Raw genomic sequence first — 23279 nt, 5'->3', positions numbered from 1 at the left:
AGAATCCTGGCATTCCTGGAATAAACCCCATTTGATCATGGTGTATGATCCTCTTAATGTGCTGTTGGATTCTGTTTGCTAGTATTTTGTTGAGGATATTTGCATCTATGTTCATCAGTGTTATTGGCCTGTAGTTTTCTTTCTTTGCGACATCTTCGTCTGGTTTTGGTATCAGGGTGATGGTGGCCTCGTAGAATGAGTTTGGGAGTGTTCCTCCCTCTGCTATATTTTGGAAGAGCTTGAGAAGGATAGGTGTTCGCTTTTCTCTAAATGTTTGATAGAATTCGCCCGTGAAGCCATCTGGTCCTGGGCTTTTGTTTGTTGGAAGATTTTTAATCACAGTTTCAATTTCAGTGCTTGTGACTGGTCTCTTCATATTTTCTATTTCTTCCTGATTCAGTCTTGGCAGGTTGTGCATTTCTAAGAATTTGGCCATTTCGTCCGGGTTGTCCATTTTATTGGCATAGAGTTGCTTGTAGTAATCTCTCATGATGTTTTGTATTTCTGCAGTGTCAGTTGTTACTTTTTCTTTTTCATTTCTAATTCTATTGATTTGAGTCTTCTCCCTTTTTTTCTTGATGAGTCTGGCTAACGGTTTATCAATTTTGTTTCTCTTCTCAAGGAACCAGCTTTTAGTTTTATTGATCTTTGCTATCGTTTCCTTCATTTCTTTTTCATTTATTTCTGATCTGACCTTTATGCTTTCTTTCCTTCTGCTAACTTTGGGGTTTTTTTGTTCTTCTTTCTTTAAGTGCTTTAGGTGCAAGGTTAGGTTGTTTATTCGAGATGTTTCCTGTTTCTTAAGGTAGGATTGTATTGCTATAAACTTCCCTCTTAGAACTGCTTTTGCTGCATCCCATAGGTTTTGGGTTGTCGTGTCTCCTCTGTCATTTGTTTCTAGGTATTTTTTGATTTCCTCTTTGATTTCTTCAGTGATCACTCTGTTATGAAGTAGTGTATTGTTTAGCCTCCATATGTTTGTATTTTTTACAGATCTTTTCCTGTAATTGATATCTAGTCTCATAACGTTGTGGTTGGAAAAGATACTTGATACAATTTCAATTTTCTTAAGTTTACCAAGGCTTGATTTGTGACCCAAGATATGATCTATCCTGGAGAATGTTCCATGAGCACTTGAGGAAAATGTGTATTCTGTTGTTTTTGGATGGAATGTCCTATAAATATCAATTAAGTCCATCTTGTTTAATGTATCATGTAAAGCTTGTGTTTCCTTATTTATTTTCATTTTGGATGATCTGTCCATTGGTGAAAGTGGGGTGTTAAAGTCCCCTACGATGAATGTGTTACTGTTGATTTCCCCTTTTATGGCTGTTAGTATTTGACTTATGTATTGAGGTGTTCTATGCTGGGTGCATAAATATTTACAATTGTTATATCTTCTTCTTGGATCGATCCCTTGATCATTATGTAGTGTCCTTCTTTGTCTCTTTTAATAGTCCTTATTTTAAAGTCTATTTTGTCTGATATGAGAATTGCTACTCCAGCTTTCTTTTGGTTTCCATTTGCATGGAATATCTTTTTCCATCCCCTTACTTTCAGTCTGTATGTGTCTCTAGGTCTGAAGTGGGTCTCTTGTAGACAGCATATATATGGGTCTTGCTTTTGTATCCATCAGCCAGTCTGTGTCTTTTGGTGGGAGCATTTAATCCATTTAAATTTAAAGTAATTATCAGTATGTATGTTCCTATTCCCATTTTCTTAATTGTTCTGGGTTTGTTATTGTAGGTCTTTTCCTTCTGTTATGTTTCCTGCCTAGGGAAGTTCCTTTAGCATTTGTTGTAAAGCTGGTTTGGTGGTGCTGAACTCTCTCAGCTTTTGCTGCTCTGTAAAGTTTTTAATTTCTCCATCAAATCTGAATGAGATCCTTGCTGGGTAGAGTAATCTTGGTTGTAGGTTTTTCTCCCTCATCACTTTAAATATGTCCTGCCAGTCCCTTCTGGCTTGCAGAGTTTCTGCTGAAAGATCAGCCGTTAACCTTATGGGGATTCCCTTGTGTGTTATTTGTTGTTTTTCCCTTGCTGCTTTTAATATGTTTTCTTTGTATTTAATTTTTTTTTTTTTTTGCGGTACGCGGGCCTCTCGCTGTTGTGGCCTCTCCCGTTGTGGAGCACAGACTCCGGACATGCAGGCTCAGCGGCCGTGGCTCACGGGCTCAGCCACTCCGCGGCATGTGGGATCTTCCTGGGCCGGGGCACGAACCCTTGTCCCCTGCATCGGCAGGCAGACTCTCAACCACTGCGCCACCAGGGAAGCCCTGTATTTAATTTTTGACAGTTTGATTAATATGTGTCTTGGTGTGTTTCTCCTTGGATTTATCCTGTATGGGACTCTCTGTGCTTCCTGGACTTGGTTAACTGTTTCCTTTCCCGTATTAGGGAAGTTTTCAACTATAATCTCTGCAAATATTTTCTCAGTCCCTTTCTTTTTCTCTTCTTCTTCTGGGACCCGTATAATTCGAATGTTGGTGCGTTCAGTGTTGTCCCAGAGGTCTCTGAGATTTTCCTCAGTTCTTTTCATTGTTTATTCTTTATTCTGCTCTGCAGTAGTTATTTCCACTATTTTATCTTCCAGGTTACTTATCCATTCTTCTGCCTCAGGTATTCTGCTATTGATCCCATCTAGAGTTGGTTTTGTTTTTTTTTTTTGTTTTTTTTTGCGGTATGCGGGCCTCTCACTGTTGTGGCCTCTCCTGTTGCAGAGCACAGGCTCCAGACGTGAAGGCTCAGCATCCATGGCTCATGGGCCCAGCCGCTCTGCGGCATGTGGGATCTTCCCAGACCGGGGCACAAACCCGTGTCCCCTGCATCAGCAGGCGGACTCTCAACCACTGCGCCACCAGGGAAGCCCTAGAGTATTTTTAATTTCATTTATTGTTTTGTTTATCGTTGCTTGTTTCCTCTTTAGTTCTTCTAGGACCTTGTTAAATGTTTCTTGTATTTTCTCTATTCTATTTCCAAGATTTTGGATCATCTTCACTATTGTTATTCTGAATTCTTTTTCAGGTAGACTGTCTATTTCCTCTTCATTTGTTAGGTCTGGTGGGTTTTTATCTTGCTCCTTCATCTGCTGTGTGTTTTTCTGTCTTCTCATTTTGCTTATCTTACTGTGTTTGGGGTCTCATTTTTGCAGGCTGCAGGTTCGTAGTTCCCTTTGTTTTCTGTGTCTGTCCCCAGTGGCTAAAGTTGGTTCAGTGGGTTGTGTAGGCTTCCTGGCGGAGGGGACTAGTGCCTGTGTTCTGGTGGGTGAGGCGGGATCTTGTCTTTCTGGTGGGTAGTTCCACATCTGGTGGTGTGTTTTGGGGTGTCTGTGGCCTTATTATGATTTTAGGCAGCCTCCCTGCTAATGGGTGGGGTTGTGTTCCTGTGTTGCTAGTTGTTTGGCATAGGGTGTCCAGCACTGTAGCTTGCTGGTCGTTGAGTGAAGCTGGGTGTTGGTGTTGAGATGGAGATCTCTGGGAGATTTGCACTGTTTGATATTACATGGATCTGGGAGGTCTCTTGTGGACCAGTGTCCTGAAGTTGGCTCTCCCACCTCAGAGGCAGAGCACTGACTCTTGGTTGCAGCATCAAGAGCCATTCATCCACACGGCTCAGAATAAAAGGGAGAAAAAGTAGAAAGAAAGAAAGAAAAGAAAGAAAGAAAGAAAGGAAGGAAGGAAGGAAGGAAGGAAGAAAGAGAAAGAAAGAGGATAAAATAAAATAAAATAAAGTAATTAAAATAAAAGATAATTATTAAGAAAAAAAATTTTTAAGTAAAAAAAAAACAAAAAATGGATGGACAGAACCCTAGGACAAATGGTGGAAGCAAAGCTATACAGACAAAATCTCATACAGAAGCATACACATACACAGAAAAAGAGGAAAAGGGGAAAAAATCATAAATCTTCCTCTCAGAGTCCACCTCCTCAATTTGGGATGATTCGTTGTCTATTCAGGTATTCCACAGATGCAGGGTACATCAAGTTGATTGTGGAGATTTAATCCACTGCTCCTGAGGCTGCTGGGAGAAATTTCCCTTTCTCTTCTTTGTTCGCTCAGCTCCCGGGGCTCTGCTTTGGATTTGGCACTGCCTCTGCATATAGGTCGCCGGAGGGCGTCTATTCTTCGCTCAGACAGGACGGGGTTAAAGGTGCCGCTGATTCAGGGGCTCTGGCTCACTCAGACCGGGGGGGAGGGAGGGGCATGGGTGCAGGGCAATCCTGTGACGGCAGAGGCCGGTCTGACGTTGCACCGGCCTGAGGCGCACCATGCATTCTCCCGGGGACGTTGTCCCTGGATCACGGGACCCTGGCAGTGGCGGGCTGCACAGGCTCCCGTTAGGGGAGGTGGGGATAGTGACCTGTACTCGCACACAGGCTTCTTGGTGGTGGCAGCAGTGGCCTTAGCGTCTCATGCCCGTCTCTGGGGTCTGTGCTGATAGCCGTGGCTCGCGCCCGTCTCTGGAGGTCCTTTAAACGGCGCTCTGAATCTCCTCTTCTCGCGCACCAGGAAACAAAGAGGGAAGAAAATGTTTCTTGCCTCTTCGGCAGGTCCAGACCTTTTCCTGGACTCCCTTCCGGTTAGTGCACTGAAGGGGTGCACTAACCCCTTCAGGCTGTGTTCGCGTCGCCAACCCCGGTCCTCTCCCTGGGATCCGATCTCCGAAGCCGAAGCCTCAGCTCCCAGCCCCTGCCCGCCCCGGCGGGTGAGCAGAGATAGCTCTCGGGTTGGTGAGTGCCAGTTGGCACCGCTCCTCTGTGCGGGAATCTCTCCGCTTTGCCCTCCGCACCCCTGTGGCTGTGATCTCCTCCGTGACTCCGAAGCTCCCCCCTCCGCCACCCGCAGTTTGCCTGTGAAGGGCCTTCCTAGTGTGTGGAAACCTTTCCTCCTTCATAGCTCCCTCCCACTGGTGTGGGCCCCGTCCCTATTCTTTTGTCTCTGTTTATTCTTTTTTCTTTTGCCCTACCCAGGTACGTGGGGAGTTTCTTGCCTTTTGGGAGGTCTGAGGTCTTCTGCCAGCCTTGAGTAGGTGTACTGTAGGAGTTGTTCCACGTGTAGATGTATTTCTGGTGTATCTGTGGGGAGGAAGGTGATCTCCGCATCTTACTCTTCCGCCATCTTCCTAGCCTCCTTATCACATTTTCTTAATCCATTGATCCAGCCATGGACACTTAGGTTGAGTCCTTGTCTTGGCTATTGGAAATAATGCTGCAGTGAACATGAAGGTGCAAATATCTTTTCCAGTCAGTGTTTTTGTTTCCTTTTGAATAAATACCCAGAAGTGGAATTGCTGGATCATATGGTATTTTATTTTTAATTGTTTTTTTTTTGCGGTACGCGGGCCTCTCACTGTTGTGGCCTCTCCCATTGTGCAGCACAGCCTCCGGACACACAGGCTTAGTGGCCATGGCTCACGGGCCTAGCCGCGCCGTGGCATGTGGTATCCTTCCGGGCCGGGGCACGAACCCGTGTCCCCTGCATCGGCAGGCAGACTCTCAACCACTGCGCCAGCAGGGAAGCCCTATTTTTAATTTTCTGAAGGACCTATATACTGTTTTCCCTAATGGCTGCACCAATTTACATTCTCACTAACAGTGCACAAGGATTCCCTTTTCTCCACATCCTTGCTGACACTTGCTATTGCTTGTCTCTTTGATAATGGCCATTCTGACAGGTGTGAGATGATAGGTCATTGTAGTTTTGATTTGCATTTCTCTGATGATTAGCGCATCTTCTAATGTTCCTGTTGGCCATCTGTATGTATTCTTTGGAAAAATGTCTATTCAGGTCCTCTGCTTTTTTTTTTTTTTTTTTGCGGTACGCGGGCATCTCACTGTTGTGGCCTCTCCCTTTGTGGAGCACAGGCTCCAGACGTGCAGGCTCAGCGGCCATGGCTCACAGGCCCAGCCGCTCTGCGGCATGTGGGATCTTCCCAGACCGGGGCACGAACCCATGTCCCCTGCATCGGCAGGCGGACTCTCAACCACTGCGCCACCAGGGAAACCCCCTCTGCTTATTTTTTAATTGGGTTGTTCGTTTTTTTGATACTGAGTTATGTGAGTTCTTTATATATTTTGGGTATTAACCCCTTATCAATTATATGATTTGCAGATGTTTTCTCCTATCTGGTAGGTTGCCTTTTCATTTTGTTGATGGATTCCTTTGGTGTACTGAAGCTCTTTTTTTTCAATGTAGTCCTATTTGTTGAGTTTTGCTTTTGTTGCCTTGCTTTTGGTGTCAAATCCAAAAAAAAATCATTACCGAGACCAGTGTCAAGGAGCTTACTACCTATGTTTTATTCTAGGAATTTTATGGTTTGGGGTCTTATGTTCAAGTCTTTAATCCATTTTGAGTTAATTTTTGCACATAGTATAAGATAGTGCTCCAGTTTCATTCTTTTGCATGTGGCTGTCCAGTTTTTCCAACACAGTTTATTTTAGAATTTATTGAAGAGGCTGTCTTTTCCCCATTGTATAGTCTTGGCTCCTTTGTCATAAATTAATTGACCATTTATGCATGGGATTATTTCTGGGCCTTCTATTCTGTTCCATTGATCTATGTTCTGTTTTTATGCAAGTACCATACTATTTTGATTACTATAGCTTTGTAATATAGTTTGAAATTAGGGTGTGTGATGCTGCCAGCTTTGTTGTCCTTTCTCAAGATTGCTTTGTCTATTCAGGGTCTTTTGTGATTTCATACGAACTTTGGATTGTTCTGTTTATGTGACTCGTTCATTTTTATAGCTGTATAGTATTCTATTAGTGGATGTACCAGTTTGTTCAACCATTCTCCTATATACATGTGAATTTTGGTTGTTTCAGTATTTTGTAATTAAGAATAATGCTGGGGCTTCCCTGGTGGCACAGTGGTTGAGAGTCCGCCTGCCGATGCAGGGAACACGGGTTCATGCCCCGGTCCGGGAAGATCCCACATGCCGCGGAGTGGCTGGGCCCGTGAGCTATGGCCGCTGAGCCTGTGCGTCTGGAGCCTGTGCTCTGCAATGGGAGAGGGCCACAACAGTGAGAGGCCCGCGTACCGCAAAAAAAAAAAAAATAATAATGCTGAAATGAAATATATTGTGCATATATTGTTTCCTTTTTGTGCAAGTATATCTTCTATGTAAATTCCTACAAGTGGCATTGATAGGTCAAAGGGTAAACACAATTTATTAGATATTGCTAAATTCCCTTCCATAAGGGTTGTACTGTTTAACATTCCCACCAACAATGTGTGATAGTACCTATTTCTCTATGGCTGTACCAACAGAGTATATTGTCTGGCTTTTAAGTTTTTCTAATCTGCTAGGTAAGAAAAGGTATGTCTGTATAGTTTTAATTAGCATTACTATTATTATGAGTAAAGTTGAATGTAATTTCATATATTTAAGAGCCATTTACAGGAGTTTCCTGGCGATCCAGTGGTTAGGACTCGGCGCTTTCACTGCCATGGCCCCAGGTTCAGTTCCTAGTTGGCGAACTAAGATCCTGCAAGCTCATAGTGCAGCCAAAAAATAAATAAAATATCTATAAGAGCCATTTTTATATCTCTTGTTAATTGTCTTATATTTTTTGTCTAATTTTCTATCACATATTTGTTCTTCTTTTCCCTTTGATTTTTAAGAGTTCTTTATATATTAAGGATATTAATCTTTATCTGTGATATATGTTACAACAATCTTTATTTGTGATATATGTTGCAACAGATTTCCCCCACTGGTTTGTCATTTGTCTTTGGACTTACCAAAGTGTTTTTATATTTTTGTGGTTGTATTTATTAATCTTTTATTACATCTGAATTTTTATTCATAGTTAGAAAGTCTTTCCCTCCATTCAGGTTATATGGACATTCACCCATGCTTTCTTCTAGTACTTTGTTTGGTTTCCGTTTTTTACATTTAGCCCCCGATCCATTTGGTGTTTATACTTGTGTATGTAATGAGGTATGGATCCAATTTAGCCTTTCCCAAATTGCTTTCCAGTTGACCCAGCACCACTTATTAAAAAGTGTGTCTTTCACCCTGTGCTTTAAGAGAATGCCTGTATCAGAGTATGTTCTGGTATTTGGTAGGGCTACTCCCTTCCTCACAGTTTTTCTTTTCCAGACTTTTCTAGCTATTGTTGCACATTTATTTTTTGATATGATCTTTAGTACTACCTTGTTTAGTACCATTAAAAAGCTTGTTTTTTAAATTGGGATCACATGAAATTTATAAAATAACTTAGGGATAACTACATGTTTGTGACTTTCTGTCATTCTATCTATGAAGAGTTGGACAACTCTGAAGTTAGAGGGAACTGTCCCAATAAGAGACCACCCTCACTTCTGACACCAATTACAAGTTTGGGGGTCCCCAAGGTCACCCTTGGGTTTGACAGTTCACTGGAGGGACTCACAGAACTCACTGAAAACGGTTATACTCATGGTTATGGCTTTTTACAGGGGAAGGATACAGATTGGAACCTGCCAAGGGAAGAAGTACATAGGGCAGAGCCCCAGAAAGTACCAAACATGGAGCTTCCATTTTTCTCTCCCCATGGAGTCAGGGTGCATGACTTTGTGTGGTTGGCATTGATGTGTGATAGTACACATGGAGTTCTGTCAACCAGGGAAGTTCTTGTGATCCTTGGTGTTCAGAGTTTTTTGTTTGTTTGTTTGTAAACATTTACTTATTTATTTATTTTGGCTGCACCAGGTCTTAGTTGTGGCACTCGGGATCTTCACTGCCGCATGCAGGATCTTTTAGTTGCAGCCTGCAGGATCTTTAGTTGCGGCATGTGGGATCTAGTTCCAAGACCAGGGATCGAACCTGGGTCCCCTGTATTGGGAGCGTGGAGCCTTAGCCATTGGACCACCAGGGAAGTCCCCCAGAGTTTTTAATTAGGGCTTCATTTTATAGGCATGATTGTCCATGTGGCTGCTGTCTGTCTCCAGCCCCTCTGGGAGTGACCCAAAGCCCCCACCCTAAATCATGTGGTTGATCTTTCTGGTGTGGCCAGCCCCCACCTAAACTTACATCGTTATGCTATTCATGGTGACTCAAGGCCCCTATGTAAAACTTCCTTCCTTCCTTCCTTCCTTCCTTCCTACCTTCCTCCCTCCCTCCCTCCCTCCCTCCCTCCTTCCCTCCCTCCCTCCCTCCCTCCCTCCCTCTCTCTCTCTCTCCCTCCCTCCCTCCCTCCCTTCCTTCCTATCTGGTTATTTTAAGGAAATTACCATTTATTCTAATCTTTACTGTTTTTTTTTAAATTGGGATTGGGTATTGAATTCTGTTTCAATATTTTTGTATCAGCATTTCTTATATTAATTAGATTAATCATGTAAGTTTTCTCTTTAGGTCTGTTTAATGGTGATTTATGTTAATGAATCTTCTAATATTGAACTATCATTGTATGCCTGGAATAAATTTTAATTGGTCATGTGGATCTATTCCTTTTGCTTATACAGTTGACCCTTGGACAACATGGGTTTGAACTGTTTGGGTCCACTTATATGTGGATGTTTTTCAATAGTAAATACTTCAGTACTACACAGTCCAGGTTTGGTGAATCCACAGATGTGGAAAACCACTGATATGGAGGGCTGACTATAAGTTATACGTAGATTAACCCCCATGTTGTTCAAGGGTTAACTGTATTTTATTTAGGATTTTTTGCACTGTTGTTCATAAGTGAGATTAGTCTGCATTTTCCTATTTTGTACAACCTTAAATGAGTTTATGTGTCAAATTTATACTCAGTTCTCGTACAAATTTGGAAGCTTTTCATTTTTCTATGCTCAGGAAGAATTAGAGCAGTTAGAGTCTTCTAAGGTCTCTTGTGAGCATGAGTCTTATCCTGGGCATATGTGTGGCTTTCTACATTCCCCTGTACATGGGTGCTTTTGAATGTCCTAATTTCCCAAAGGATCCCCCCCCCAGTATTTCCTCTCAGGCCTTAGGCAGTCTGTTGTCTGTCTGGACTGTAATCTTTTGCCCCAGGCATCTTTGGATTGTTAGTTTGCCTTGCAGCCTTTAAGAGCAATGCCTACTGCTTTCTGGCCTGAGTTCAGAGTTAGGTGAAACAGAGAGGAGCACCTTGCATCAGTCTTTCTGGTAGCCCCAGACAGGTTAGAACAGACACACACTAATTTGTGAATAAGGTCTGCTCTGCTTCCTTTAGAATTAGGGGTTGGGGGTCCCACATGGGGAACATTGGCTGCTGCTGCTTCAAGACTGTTGTCTCTTAGGAGACGGGCAAGTAAAGATGCCATGAAGTCTTCCTGATGTCTTTTATTTATTTATTTATTTTTGGCGGTACGCGGGCCTCTCACTGCTGTGGCCTCTCCCGTTGCGGAGCACAGGCTCAGCGGCCATGGCTCACAGGCCCAGCTGCTCCGCGGCATGTGGGATCCTCCTGGACTGGGGCATGAACCTGCGTCCCCTGCATCGGCAGGCGGACTCTCAACCACTGCGCCACCAGGGAAGCCCTCCTGATGTCTTTTAAGTTGCCTTTTTCTTGATTCCATGTGGTTACTGCAAACCTTTGTTTTCCAGAGTTTTGACAAAGTTGGGTCTGACACTTTTTTGCTTTTTAATTTTCATTTTTGGGGTGGTAGTGGGAGAGAAGCTAAGGGCTGGGAGCTGCCTACTCTGTCATTTTGCTAATGCCATTGTGGGGTGAATTTCTTATCACCTGAAATATTTTCTCATTTTCTGTTGTTCTCAAGCTTTGAATGGATGCACACTGTTTTCATCTTTTTAAGGACTGTTGGAGGTTGTGGTGACTTTCACGATTCTTGGCTCAAGAGCCCCCTCTTTTGTCAGTGAGGCAAACTGCAGTTCCCTTAATGGAGACTTTCTTTTGGCACTGTGGAGGGGCCCCTTGTGTGTGCTCTGACTTGTTTTAGTTTGTTTAGGTCATTTTTTGTCTCACATGACCTTCAGTTTCCCCCTCTAGCTTTTCCCCTTTACAACCCAATCTCCACATGGTTCTTCCTCATTCCTTTTTATCATCTGCTCCCTTGGAGGTGATGCTTTTTTGTGACTGCCACCTTGGGTCCCATATACCGTTCTTATAGCTGGTGCTGTGACTGATCTAGCCCACTTTTCAGTGTTTTTATACTTATGGTAGATTTTCTCTTTCTAAGCTTTGATTTCAGCTCATTCTTAGGTTCTCTGCTCCCCTCTCTGTTCTCTTGACTGTTTTCTTCATACCCTTCTCACACTCCAGAAAGGTTTGTGGCAGTAATTTGAAAGCCAGCTGAGCTGGAATTTGGTATTTGTTTTTCAATCATAGGTAATTAGAAATGTGTATAGTACTCTCTATTTTCTATTATAAGTTATACTGAAGGTATAGGTTATGTGTAGTTTTATTTGTTCTTCATATTGATCTGTATAGTTGTTTGGAGGATATGTGAAGAGATTTGGATTTAACTACTTCACCTTTAACAGGTGAAGTTATTCCAAATTACCTGGAGGAACCTTAATTTTTTTAATAAAAAATTAAGGTATAATCTGTATACAGTAAAATAGGCCTTCAGTGTACAGTTCTGCATCTTTTGGCAAACTCTGCAAGTTTTGACACTGCCACAATGAAGATGTAGAACAGTTCTATCGCCTCCCAATACAGTTGACCCTTGGAAACTCGGGGGTTAGTGGTTCCAGCTCCCTGCACAGTTGAAAATTTACGTATAACTTTGGACTCCGTCAAAATTTAACTGCTAATAGCCTAGTGTTGACCAAAAGCTTTACCAATAACATAAACAGTCTATTAACACATATTTTGTATGTTATATGTATTAAATACTGTATTCTTACAATAAAGTAAGCTAGAGATAAGGAAATGTCATTAAGAAAATCATAAGGAAGAGAAAATACATGTTCAGTACTGCACTGTATTTGTCGATACTTAAGTTTGTGTCGTCTGTTTACAAGATGAATCACGTCTGTCAGTACCTACATTAATATTGTCTTATATGATACAAAATACTGTAGATGTTATACAGATTATTAACACGATATCAACAATGAAAAGATAATATGAAAAATTCATATTTATTTACAGTTATAACGATTTATACATTGATAACGAAGCAGCAATATGATTGCTTTATGGTAGCATAGTGTAGTCGATATGATTGCTTCATGGTAGCTTAGCCTATATACTAATGAATGGTTATATAATTTTATGGCATACAGTATTACAGTCATATTCATAATACAGTATTGGAAACATTGTTATATTTTTTAAAAACCCACTTACCTGTGATGATAGGCTGATAAGCAGTTTCTCCAATTATGAGAGACAAGGGCATACTGTATGGTAATAAAATTCTTTGAAAGCAAAGTTATAAAATAGTAGGAAAACTAACACATTATTAATTTTATATAAATATCACCATATGCCTATGTAAGGATAGAATAGTATCTACATATATTTTATGCTTTCATGACATTCCTAAATTTTTCTTAATATTTTCAATATTTCTAGGCTATGCAATTCATCTGTGAGTTTTTTCAAATTGTTGCAAATCTCCAAAAATTTTTCCAATATATTTACTGAAAGAAATCTGCATATAAGTGGACCCATGTAGTTCAAATCTGTGTTGTCAGATTGTCAATCTGTGTTGTCAAGGGTCAACTGTATTTCCCCTTTGTAGTCAACCCCTGGCCGCACCCTGGCCCCTTGTAATCACTGATATATTTTTGGTCTCTATAGTTTTGCCTTTCCCATGTTATATAAATGGAATAATACAGTATGTAGCTTGTTGAGTCTGGCTTCTTTCACTTAGGGTAATACATTTGAGGTTCACCCATGTTGTTGCATGTATCATTAGTTCTTTCAGTTTTCTTGTTGAGTAGTATTACATTGTATAGATTACAGTTTGTTTTTCACTCACTGGTTGAAAAACATTTGGGTTGTTTCCATATTTTGGTGATTACAAATATACCTGCTATATAAATGTTCATGTACAGGTTTTTGGGTTTACATAAGTTTTCTTTCCACTTGGGTAAATATACCTGTGAGTGGGATTGCAGGTCCTATGGGAGTATATGCTTAACTTCATAAGAAACTAGAAAACTGTTCCAAAGTGGCTGTTCCATTTGCATCCCTATCTATGATAAATGAGACTTCCAGTTGTTCCACATCACCAGCACTTGGCATTGTCAGTTTCTTTTCCCATTCTGATACGTATGTAGTGGTAGCTCATTGTGGTTTTGATTTGTAGTTTCCTCATGGCTAATGATGTTGAGCATCTTTGTATGTGCTTATTTCCCATTTATATATCTTTGGTAAAGTATGTCTCTTTTGCTTTTTTTTTTTTTCAGTTTTGAGAGTTCTAGTTCTTATGTATTCTCAATACAGCTTCTTTGTCGGGTATATGATTTGTAAATATTTTCTCCTGTTCCATGGCTTTTTATTCTTTTAACAGTGTCTTTTGAATTTTGGTGTCACATCAAAGAAATACTTGGTAAACCTAAGGTTAAAAAGATTTTCTCTTATATTTTCTTCTAAAAATTTTATAGGTTTAGATTTTACATGTAGGTCTGTGATCCATTTTGAGTTAATTTTTATATATGTTGGAGATATGGATTGAAGTTCTTTTTTTATTTTTATTTTTTGGCATATGGATATCCAGTTGTTCCAACACCATTTGTTGAACTGGGAACTCCCATTTTCCATTAAAGTGCCTTTGCATTTGTCAAAAATAATTTTAAGTATAAAGATATAAAGCACCTTTAATTATAACATACATGAAGTACAGTTTATAAGTGTACAGCTTGATGAATTATCACAAAGTGGACACACTGTGGAGCCACCCCCAGGTCAACGTGAAGATTATAACATAAATCACGACCTAAATTCCCCTTCATGCCCTCTTTCAATCAATATCAGCCTCAAATGTAATCACTCTCCTAACTTCTGACATCATGGATTAGGCTTGCCTGTTCTCTTACTGTATATAAATAGAATTATGCAGTATGTGCTCTTTTGTGGCTGGATTCTTTTGCTCATTAGTACAATTGTGACATTCATCTATGTTGGATATGCAGCTGTAGTTCATTGCTTTTCATTACCACATAGTATTCCTTTGAAAGATTGTGCCACAATTTACCTACTGTATTTTTGAGGGACATTTGGATTTTTCCCACAACTTAGTATTAGAAATAGTGCTTCTGTGAACATCCTACTTGTTTTCTAGAGCACACGTGCATGATTTTCTCTAAAGTGTGCACCTAAGAGTAGAATTTCTGGGTCATAGTGTTTGCAAATCATTAACTTTAGTAAATAATGCCAAACTGTTTTCCCAAGCAGTTATACCAGTTTTTAACATTCCTACTAACAGCGTGTGCGAGTTCCCATTTCAACACAATCTTATGGCATTTTATTTATCTATTTATTTATTTATTTTTGCAGTGCGCGGGCCTCTCACTGTTGTGGCCTCTCCCGTTGCGGAGCACAGGCTCCAGACGCGCAGGCTCAGCGGCCATGGCTCATGGGCCCAGCCGCTCCGCGGCATGTGGGATCTTCCCGGACCAGGGCACGAACCCGTGTCCCCTGCATCGGCAGGCGGACTCTCAACCACTGCACCACCAGGGAAGCCACATCTTATGGCATTTTAGTCATATAATTATAATGTTTCTGGTGGGTGCCAAGTGGTGTCTCAATGTGGCTTAAATTTTCATTTACCTGAGTGCTAACAGGGTTGGGTATATTTTCTTATGTTCATAGAACATATGTCCATATGTTTATTTTTTCCTTTTAGTGAAGTATGTATTCACATCTCTTGTCTATTTTTCTGCATTGTTTGTATGTGTCTTTTGATTTGTAGGGGTTATTTTATATGTTCCAGATCAGAACGCTTTATCACTTATGAAAGCTGCCGATAATCTCCCCATCTATAGGTTGCCTTTACTGCTGTATTTTTAATCTTGTAACATGTATGTCTTTTCCTTTATGAGTAGTGCTTTTCGTGTCTTGTTTTTGAATGTTTTCCCTACACCAAGCTTATGAAAACATTTTCCTATATTATTTTCCAGACACTTCATCGTGTTACCTTTCACATTAGATTTACAAATTACCTGTAGCAGATTTTTGTATATAGTGAGAGTTAGGGGGTTAAATGTCATGTTTGTCCCCATATAGACATCTGGTAACCCATCCACATTTACTTGAAAATATCATCCTGTCACTACTGTTTTGCAGTTTCAACTTTATCATAACTCAGGTGTCCGTACATATTTGGATTATCTTTTTAGTTCTACTGGACTATATGTCTATCCATCTATCCTTGTGCTAATGCCACATTGTCTTAAATATTCTGTTATTTAATATAATAGTTTCTCTACCATGACTTGTGATTTTTTTTTTTTCCCACAGAGTAGGTCACTAACTTGATAGGCATCCTGTATTAAATTATCATCATGAACTGGAAACCCAGTCAGAAGTTCCCCTACATTCATTCCATCCTTATCACCCAGTGGTAAGCATATTAGAATAAAAGAATGTGCAATTATAGGGACTCATGACATTTGAGGATGTGGCTGTGGATTTCACCCAGGAGGAGTGGCAATACCTGAACCCTCCACAGAGGAACCTGTACAGAGATGTGATGCTGGAGACCTACAGCAACCTGGTCTCTGTGGGTAAGAATGGCTTTCTCAGGTAATTTTGCTGTTTATGATTATTCTGTCCAATAGAACGCCTTTCCTTTCTCAAGTTTGGAAACTTCCAAGGCCTCTGAACTGATTGAAGAGTTTGTTATTAAATTCCATGGATCAGAGTTCCTTTTCCCCCTTTGCTTTCCTGACAAGGTGTTTATGAACTCAAAACTCAGCTGAATTGGTTTGACGACCATTGTGTCAAGTGATATATCGCTTGTACTGCCCCAAACTCCACCTTCCTTTTTCTCAGAGGCTCTGAAGACCAAGGAGGTATTGCTATCATTTCTCATTAGCAGGGCAGCAGGTTACCAAACCAGATCTCATCCTTAAATTGGAGGTAGAAGAGCCATGCCTGCCAGAAGGAAAAATCCCAATTTGGAGCTTTCCAGGTAAGTGGGATTGACTCAGGCTATGGGGACAGGAGGTCCCAGCTTGTCAGTCAGGGGTGAGGACCTGTGAAAGGACTTTCAGGAATATCTCAGGAATGGTTGTTGGAGGACAGGGACATGAACACCTAAGACACCCCCTCCCCTATCCTACACCCACCAGACCACTCTCCTTAGGTTGGTGCTCACCAATAAGTTTCTGCACAGCTCCATTTCCCTGTATAAAGTTGTCTTGTAAATGACAGTCCGCTGGCCCCACGCCCTGCCAGTTCTATCGTTCTTACCTCCCACTACTCATCTGAAGCCAGGCCCAAATGAGTCACAGGCCTAGGCACTAATGCTCTAATCCCAGATTGGGTTACCTGATTCCATCCAGTTTAGACATTCCTATGAGATTTGTTCTCCTAAAGCATCTTGATTCTCTCTTTAACAACAGCTTTATTAAGATATAATTAACATACAATAAAATTCACTCTTTTGAAGTGAAACTCAAAAACTCAGGATGTTTATTATATTCACAGAATATACTGTCTAACCATCACCACTATCTAATTCTAGAACATTATCATCACCCTCCAAAGAAACTCCTATCCCTTATCAGTCACTCTCCATTCCCCAACCCCCATCCCCTGGCAAGCACTAATCTACTTTCTATCTCTATAGTTTTGCCTATTCTGGACATTTCTTGTAAATGGAACCATACAAAATGTGGAATTTTATGTCTGGTTTCTTTCATTTGGCATGTTTTCAAGGTTTGTCCATATTGTAGCATGTGTCATCATTTTTTATGGTGGAATGATATTTCATTGTATGGATATTCCACATTTTGTTTATCCATTCATCTGTTGATGGACATTTAGGTTATTTCCACTTTTTGGGTATTATAGATAATGCTGCTATGAACATTCATGTAGAAGTTTTGAAATGTACATTTTCATTTCTTTTGAGAACATACATAGGAGTGGAGTTGTTAGACCATGTGATAGCTGTTTGTGTTAAAATTTTGTGGAACTGCCAAACTGTGTGAATATCCTGTTCCTCCAAAATTTTTACCCGGTGGTTTTAACATTCACTGATGATTCTTGCCTGAATCAATTATTACTAAGATGGTTAGAAAAATGGTGCATTTTCTATCATTCCTTCTACATTTGTAAGTTGGCATTTTTCTGTAAAGAACTTTCCTTCTTTATTGATTAGCTGGAATACTTCAATAAAGAGGGATTGCCCTCCATCTATTACAGTTGACCCTTGAACAACACAGGTTTGAACTGTGCAAGTCCACTTATATGCGTTTTTCAATGGTAATGGTACAGTGCTAGATGATCTGCAGTTGGTTAAATCCACGGATGTGGGACCGCAGACTAGGAGGAGAAACTACCTATATGGAGGGCCAACTATAAGTTACAATTGGATTTTCAACTGTGCAGAAGGTCAGTGCCCCTAACCCCTGCATTGTTCAAGGGTCAACTGTATTTGGTTATATATGAGTTACATGTATTTTTTCCATTTCTTTATCAGTTTTCAAAATGAGTTGGTTTTGTAGCATCATTCAAAGCCTAGTATGTCTTTTTGGAGTATCATTTATGGACTTATGGATTTAAACACTTTTATGTTTTGATCCATTGCCTTATCCTTTTTATAAATCAAACTGCTCTATCTCTGGCCAGTGGAAACCCCTTCAAGTTGGGTCCCTAGGCTTTGGTAGCTTCCTTGCTTTCTGTTGTTACAAGATGTTCCAGGCTCATATTATACAGTTCCTTTCTCTGCCCTGGAATCAGCCATTTCTCCAAGGAGCCTTGGTTCTTTTTAGTAGTAAATAATGTTTTGTGACCACAGTTTGGATGTTAGGGAATTGTTTCTCAGGCCTTTTCATTGACATAGCTAGGAACTACGTAAACAAAGATTTTTAAGAGAAAGACATGTATTCAAATGTATATTTCCAAATCAAATTCTGGACTTAAAGGTTTTTAATTTATTAATCTTACATCTGATGGTAATATTGTTAATATTATTCTGAGATTGCTGAATGTGTATAGTGGGTTGAATCAATTGAGGTAATCATGTTGGTGCCATTGAGAATCAAGACTTTTTAGCATGGTTGTTAGGAAATACAGATGAGGGGATATTTATTACTATTAGGGAATCCTTTTATTTTCAATTTTGCTTTATGAGTATATAAAATATTTGCAAAATATTAACTTGGTTCCAAAATCAAACCTAGAAAATAAAATCAAACCTAGAAAACAAGGTATATTCAAAGAAGTCCAGCCTCTTTCCCTCTCCATCCTACTCTCTCTCTTCCTTCCCCCATAGGTAACCATTTGTTAAAATTTAAAGATTTATCCTTCCATTGTTTTTTATAGTATGAGCCTATATTATTTTAAATATATACTTATATATTTGTTTCCTCCTTAGAAAAATGTTAGCCTACTGTGCTTATTTTTATACACCTTCTTTATTCAGTTAATTCAAGAACATGTTAAATATACTGAGATAGTCCTTACTTCTTTTTATAGTAAATGTAGTGACTCAATCATAATAGTAGTAGCTGTATTGTAATAGTGGTAGTTGTTATTCTAGTAAACATTTGAAGTGCTGTCCATAAACATTACATTTCGGTGGGCACTGTTATAATTCCTGTTTTCCAGGTGTGAAAGTAAGATGCAAATAGATTAGCTAATATGCCTAAGGTCACAGAACATGTAAAAGTCTGATCCAGGATTTGATCCTGGCCTAGAGAACTTATGACCCTAGCCACATGTGCTATGTTGCTTCTTAACCACCTAAGGAGGTCCAGATTCAGTAGATCCTTGGTGGAGCTTGGGTCCCATCGAATGTATTTTGTAAAAGCTTTTCTTATGATTATGATATTCACTCTCAGTTAAGAACTAGTGCTTTACTATGGAAAGAAAGGAAGTCATAGGAAGAGAAGCCACAGCTGCATGATCCCTTTTAAAATTCAGTATTACTCTCAAATGTTGTTATTAAATCTAAGTGGTAATATGAGTAGTTATTGTACTCTTCTTTCAACTTTTCTGTATGTTTGAAATTTTTCATATAAAATTTTAGGAAAAGGTGAGAAGAAAATTAAACTACAAAAAATAAAAATTCAGTGTATGTGCAAAAAGTATTTACTGTCCAGGATACCATTGGTTTTAAGACACACCACTGAGAAATAAAATTTTCCAGCGATTTATGACATGTCATTGATTGTAAGGTGAATCTGGATTCAGAGGTTTTAAAATGTGGAATAATATGCATCTTATAATTGATGAAGTATGGTATATTAAAGGCAAGGCCTTGCAATTTTAACTGTCTAAATGAGTGGTACAGATAACTGACTACTTTAGAAGTTAATGAAAGTTAAAGTTATTGAGGAAGATCAGATTAAGCTTTTTTGAAAAGACTGAACTGCTTCTTGAAAGTTATCTAGATTCTGAATATAGCAAAATATGGAGGACGGGGCTATGTGAGTGACGGAACATGAGGAAGGGTTTGGAGTTAATAATAGACGGAGTTTTTAGTGGAATTAGTGTAGACAGAAGCAGAAGGTGGTGTTGAAGAACTGTGAATGCAAACTTGGATGAATACAAAGGTGAATCCAAATTGGGCAAGGATATTTAGGTTTCTTTGTTTTTGTAAGGCTAATTATTCTAGATATTTCTCTCATTTACTGAGAATGTGGGCTTCAGGATTGTTGTAAGATTTGAGTCCACAAGTCACAGTGTTGTATTTCTGTCTAGGTGGAAATAATGTAAGTCAGGAACAGTTAAGAGTTCATATGATAAATAAAGGGTGATAATATCTCCAGAGTGATGTAAAAGTAGAGGTAAGAAAGACTGAGATGTTAGGGTAAGATTGTTTTGGGTAACAAAAAGGCTAGCAGGTGGGAGTTTAGTAAAAGAACAGGATTTGATGGCTGTGATTCTCCAGGAACTCATAAAATGAGATACCAGTATCAGCTTTCATATGGTAGGGCATTTCTAAAGAAGGTCCATTCCATAATGTCAAAGTATAAAGATGGTGTATTGTACTTCTTTCTAGAAGAAGCCTGCCAGGTTGATGAACAGTTTGAGAGACAGCATCAGGATGACCAAGATAAATATCTGATGCAAGTTGGATTCCCTGACAGGAAAACAATTACCACCAAGAGTGGCCTTGACTATAATGAATTCGGAAACATACTTCATCTGAATACAAACCTTGTTGCTTCAATACAAAGGCCCCATAAATTTGAGTCATTTGGATATAATATGGTAGATAATTTAGACTTATTTAGTAGAAGCTCTGCAGGAAAGAAGCATGATAATGAATGTGCAAAATTATTCTTCCATACTGAGTATGAGAAAACAACTCCTGGAGTAAAACCCTATGGATATAAAGAGTGTGGGAAGACCCTCAGGCAAAAGAAAGGTCTTAGTCTACATCAGAGAATTAAAAATGGAGAGAAACCCTTTGAATGTACTGCATGTAGGAAAACCTTCAGCAAGAAGTCACACCTCATTGTACATTGGAGGACTCATACAGGAGAGAAACCCTTTGGATGTACAGAATGTGGAAAAGCCTTTAGCCAAAAATCTCAGCTCATTATACACCTGAGAACTCATACAGGAGAGAGGCCCTTTGAGTGTCCAGAATGTGGAAAAGCCTTCAGGGAAAAGTCAACTGTCATTATACATTACAGGACTCATACGGGAGAGAAACCTTATGAATGTAATGAATGTGGAAAAGCCTTCACTCAGAAGTCAAACCTCATTGTCCATCAGAAAACCCACACAGGAGAAAAAACTTACGAATGCACCAAATGTGGGGAATCTTTCATACAGAAGCTTGATCTAATTATACATCATAGTACTCATACAGGAAAGAAACCCCATGAATGTAATGAGTGTAAGAAAACTTTCAGTGATAAGTCAACTCTCATTATACATCAAAGAACTCATACGGGAGAGAAACCTCATAAATGTATGGAATGTGGGAAGTCTTTCAACGAGAAGTCAACCCTCATTGTGCATCAGCGAACTCATACGGGAGAGAAACCCTATGAATGTGATGTGTGTGGGAAAACCTTCACCCAAAAGTCAAACCTTGGTGTACATCAAAGAACTCATTCAGGAGAGAAACCCTTTGAATGTAATGAATGTGAGAAAGCATTCTCTCAGAAATCCTATCTCATGCTACACCAGAGAGGTCATACAGGAGAGAAGCCCTATGAATGCAATGAATGTGAAAAAGCATTTTCCCAGAAATCATATCTCATTATACATCAAAGAACGCATACAGAAGAAAAACCCTATAAATGTAATGAATGTGGCAAAGCCTTCAGAGAAAAGTCGAAGCTCATTATACATCAGAGAATCCATACAGGAGAGAAGCCCTATGAATGTCCTGTATGTTGGAAAGCTTTCAGCCAGAAGTCACAGCTCATAATACATCAGCGAACACACACAGGAGAGAAACCCTATGCGTGCACAGAGTGTGGCAAAGCCTTCAGAGAAAAATCAACATTCACTGTACATCAGAGAACTCATACTGGAGAGAAACCCTATAAGTGTACAGAATGTGGGAAAGCCTTTACTCAAAAGTCAAATCTTATTGTACATCAGAGAACACATACAGGAAAGAAAGCCCATGGGAAAGGCCATACCCGGAAGTCTAAGCTCATTGCACATTAGAGAGTCAACAATGCAGTTATCTTCACTGAAGGAAAGTTTTGTCAGTTTAAGTAAACGTTTTAAAAGTATGTTCTGACTTCTGGTTTAAATATGGGGAGTAAAGTCAGCCTTTTTTTCTTTCCATCTCAGTCTTCGCCCAAAACTACTAGGAGAAAAAGAAGTGGACGTGTAATCTCTGTATCTGACAAAATTAGGAGATCGCTGAAACCCTGATGAGAGGGCTGCCAGAGGCAGAGGAAATCAAGCACCAGTGCAAGGAGATTTCAAAGGCTAGAGAGGAGTGGTCAAGGCTGCAGATGTGAGATAGCACTGGTAAGGACTGTTAGCCAAGTTTTAGGCTGAGTGCAAGACCAAATAGATACATAACAATGGTAACAGAGAGCATGGGCAGGTGGGACGTTTCCTAGACCCATTTGGAGTCTCAGGAGAGACAGGCAGGGGCCTCAACAAGGAATTGCTCAGACAAGCCATATTTGCAGAAAGTAGTCTATACTCATGAGAGGAGCAGTTGGCAGGGGCTGGGGAAAGAGAAGGGAGTGTTCTTGTGAAGAACCCAACAGCTGCCCCTATTTACTGACTCTGGAAAGTCAAGTCTGAAAAACCTACCAAATGCAAAAGTAATTCCAGTTAGAAAAACTCTGATCTGCCTAGAATGTGGCCCCATTTCTTCCCTTACATGAACTTCCAGCAAACAAGTACAGGAAAAACTCTTATTCAATGAGGAATGATTCCAAGGCAATCAAAACCATAAATGTACATGGCTTTTGAGCCGGCAATTCCACTTCTAGGAATGTATATACTCATGCATGTACAAAATGATGAACACACAGAGGTATTCAGTGATGCACTGTTTGTGAAAACAAAAGATTGGAAGCTTTCCACATGGCTCCTGAAATCATGGAATGTTCGCACAGCAACCTTTTAGGTAGACAAAAAAGAAAAATGGTTAAAGAGAACTTGGACAACATTTGTGTAGTGATGTGGGATGACCTCCAATATACATTATTAGAAAAGCAAGGTGCAGGATACTGAGGATAATATGCTACCATTTGTAAGTAAAAAGGAGAACGAATGGTGAATACATAATTGAGTGTATATGCATAAACTATCTCTGGAAAGATATACGAGAAGCTGGGAACCCTGATTACCTCTGGGAAAGGGAAGGGGAAGTGGGTGGCTGGAGGGAAGGAATGGGAGGGAGACAACTGTATATCCTTTCAGAACTTTTGAAAATTGTACTATGTGGATGTACTACCTTTTCAAAAAATAAAACTTTTTAAAAAGCATATTTTCTATTACTATTCTAATGAAGTCAGATTCTAGATGCAGGATTTCATAACATTTAGTATAGATATGCTCAATGTGGAGTTTCATTTTTTTAGAGTGAGTAAATTGAATTATCAGTCAGACAAAACAGATATCCAGCCAGTTCCAAAGGCACACAAGCATTGCTTTCTTGAGGTTGCCAAATAAAGTGATTCTAAGGTCAGCTGGGACTGCATTATGTAGATCTACAATAATTGAGACTGGAACACATTTCTTATTTAGTATGCACAGTGACATCTGTGAAAAT

At 39.8% G+C, this 23279-nt stretch overlaps 1 protein-coding gene across 2 annotated transcripts in view; it reads left to right on the top strand.

Moving 5' to 3' along the window:
* The window catches only part of ZNF182 (zinc finger protein 182), a 28376-nt gene extending 5509 nt beyond the window's left edge, over positions 1-22867 (top strand). For both annotated transcript variants that reach the window (XM_079910485.1, XM_079910486.1), the window contains 3 exons: positions 15501-15627; positions 15939-16034; positions 20076-22867. In XM_079910485.1, the coding sequence (XP_079766611.1) occupies positions 15501-15627; positions 15939-16034; positions 20076-21706 (1854 nt within the window). In that variant the 3' untranslated portion in view covers positions 21707-22867. The remainder of the gene's footprint in view (positions 1-15500; positions 15628-15938; positions 16035-20075) is intronic.
* The last annotated feature ends 412 nt before the right edge of the window (positions 22868-23279 follow it).

The sequence above is a fragment of the Stenella coeruleoalba genome (genome assembly GCF_951394435.1).
Source record: "Stenella coeruleoalba genome assembly, chromosome: X".
NCBI lineage: Eukaryota > Metazoa > Chordata > Mammalia > Artiodactyla > Delphinidae > Stenella > Stenella coeruleoalba.
This window is presented reverse-complemented; position numbering and strand designations above follow the sequence as displayed.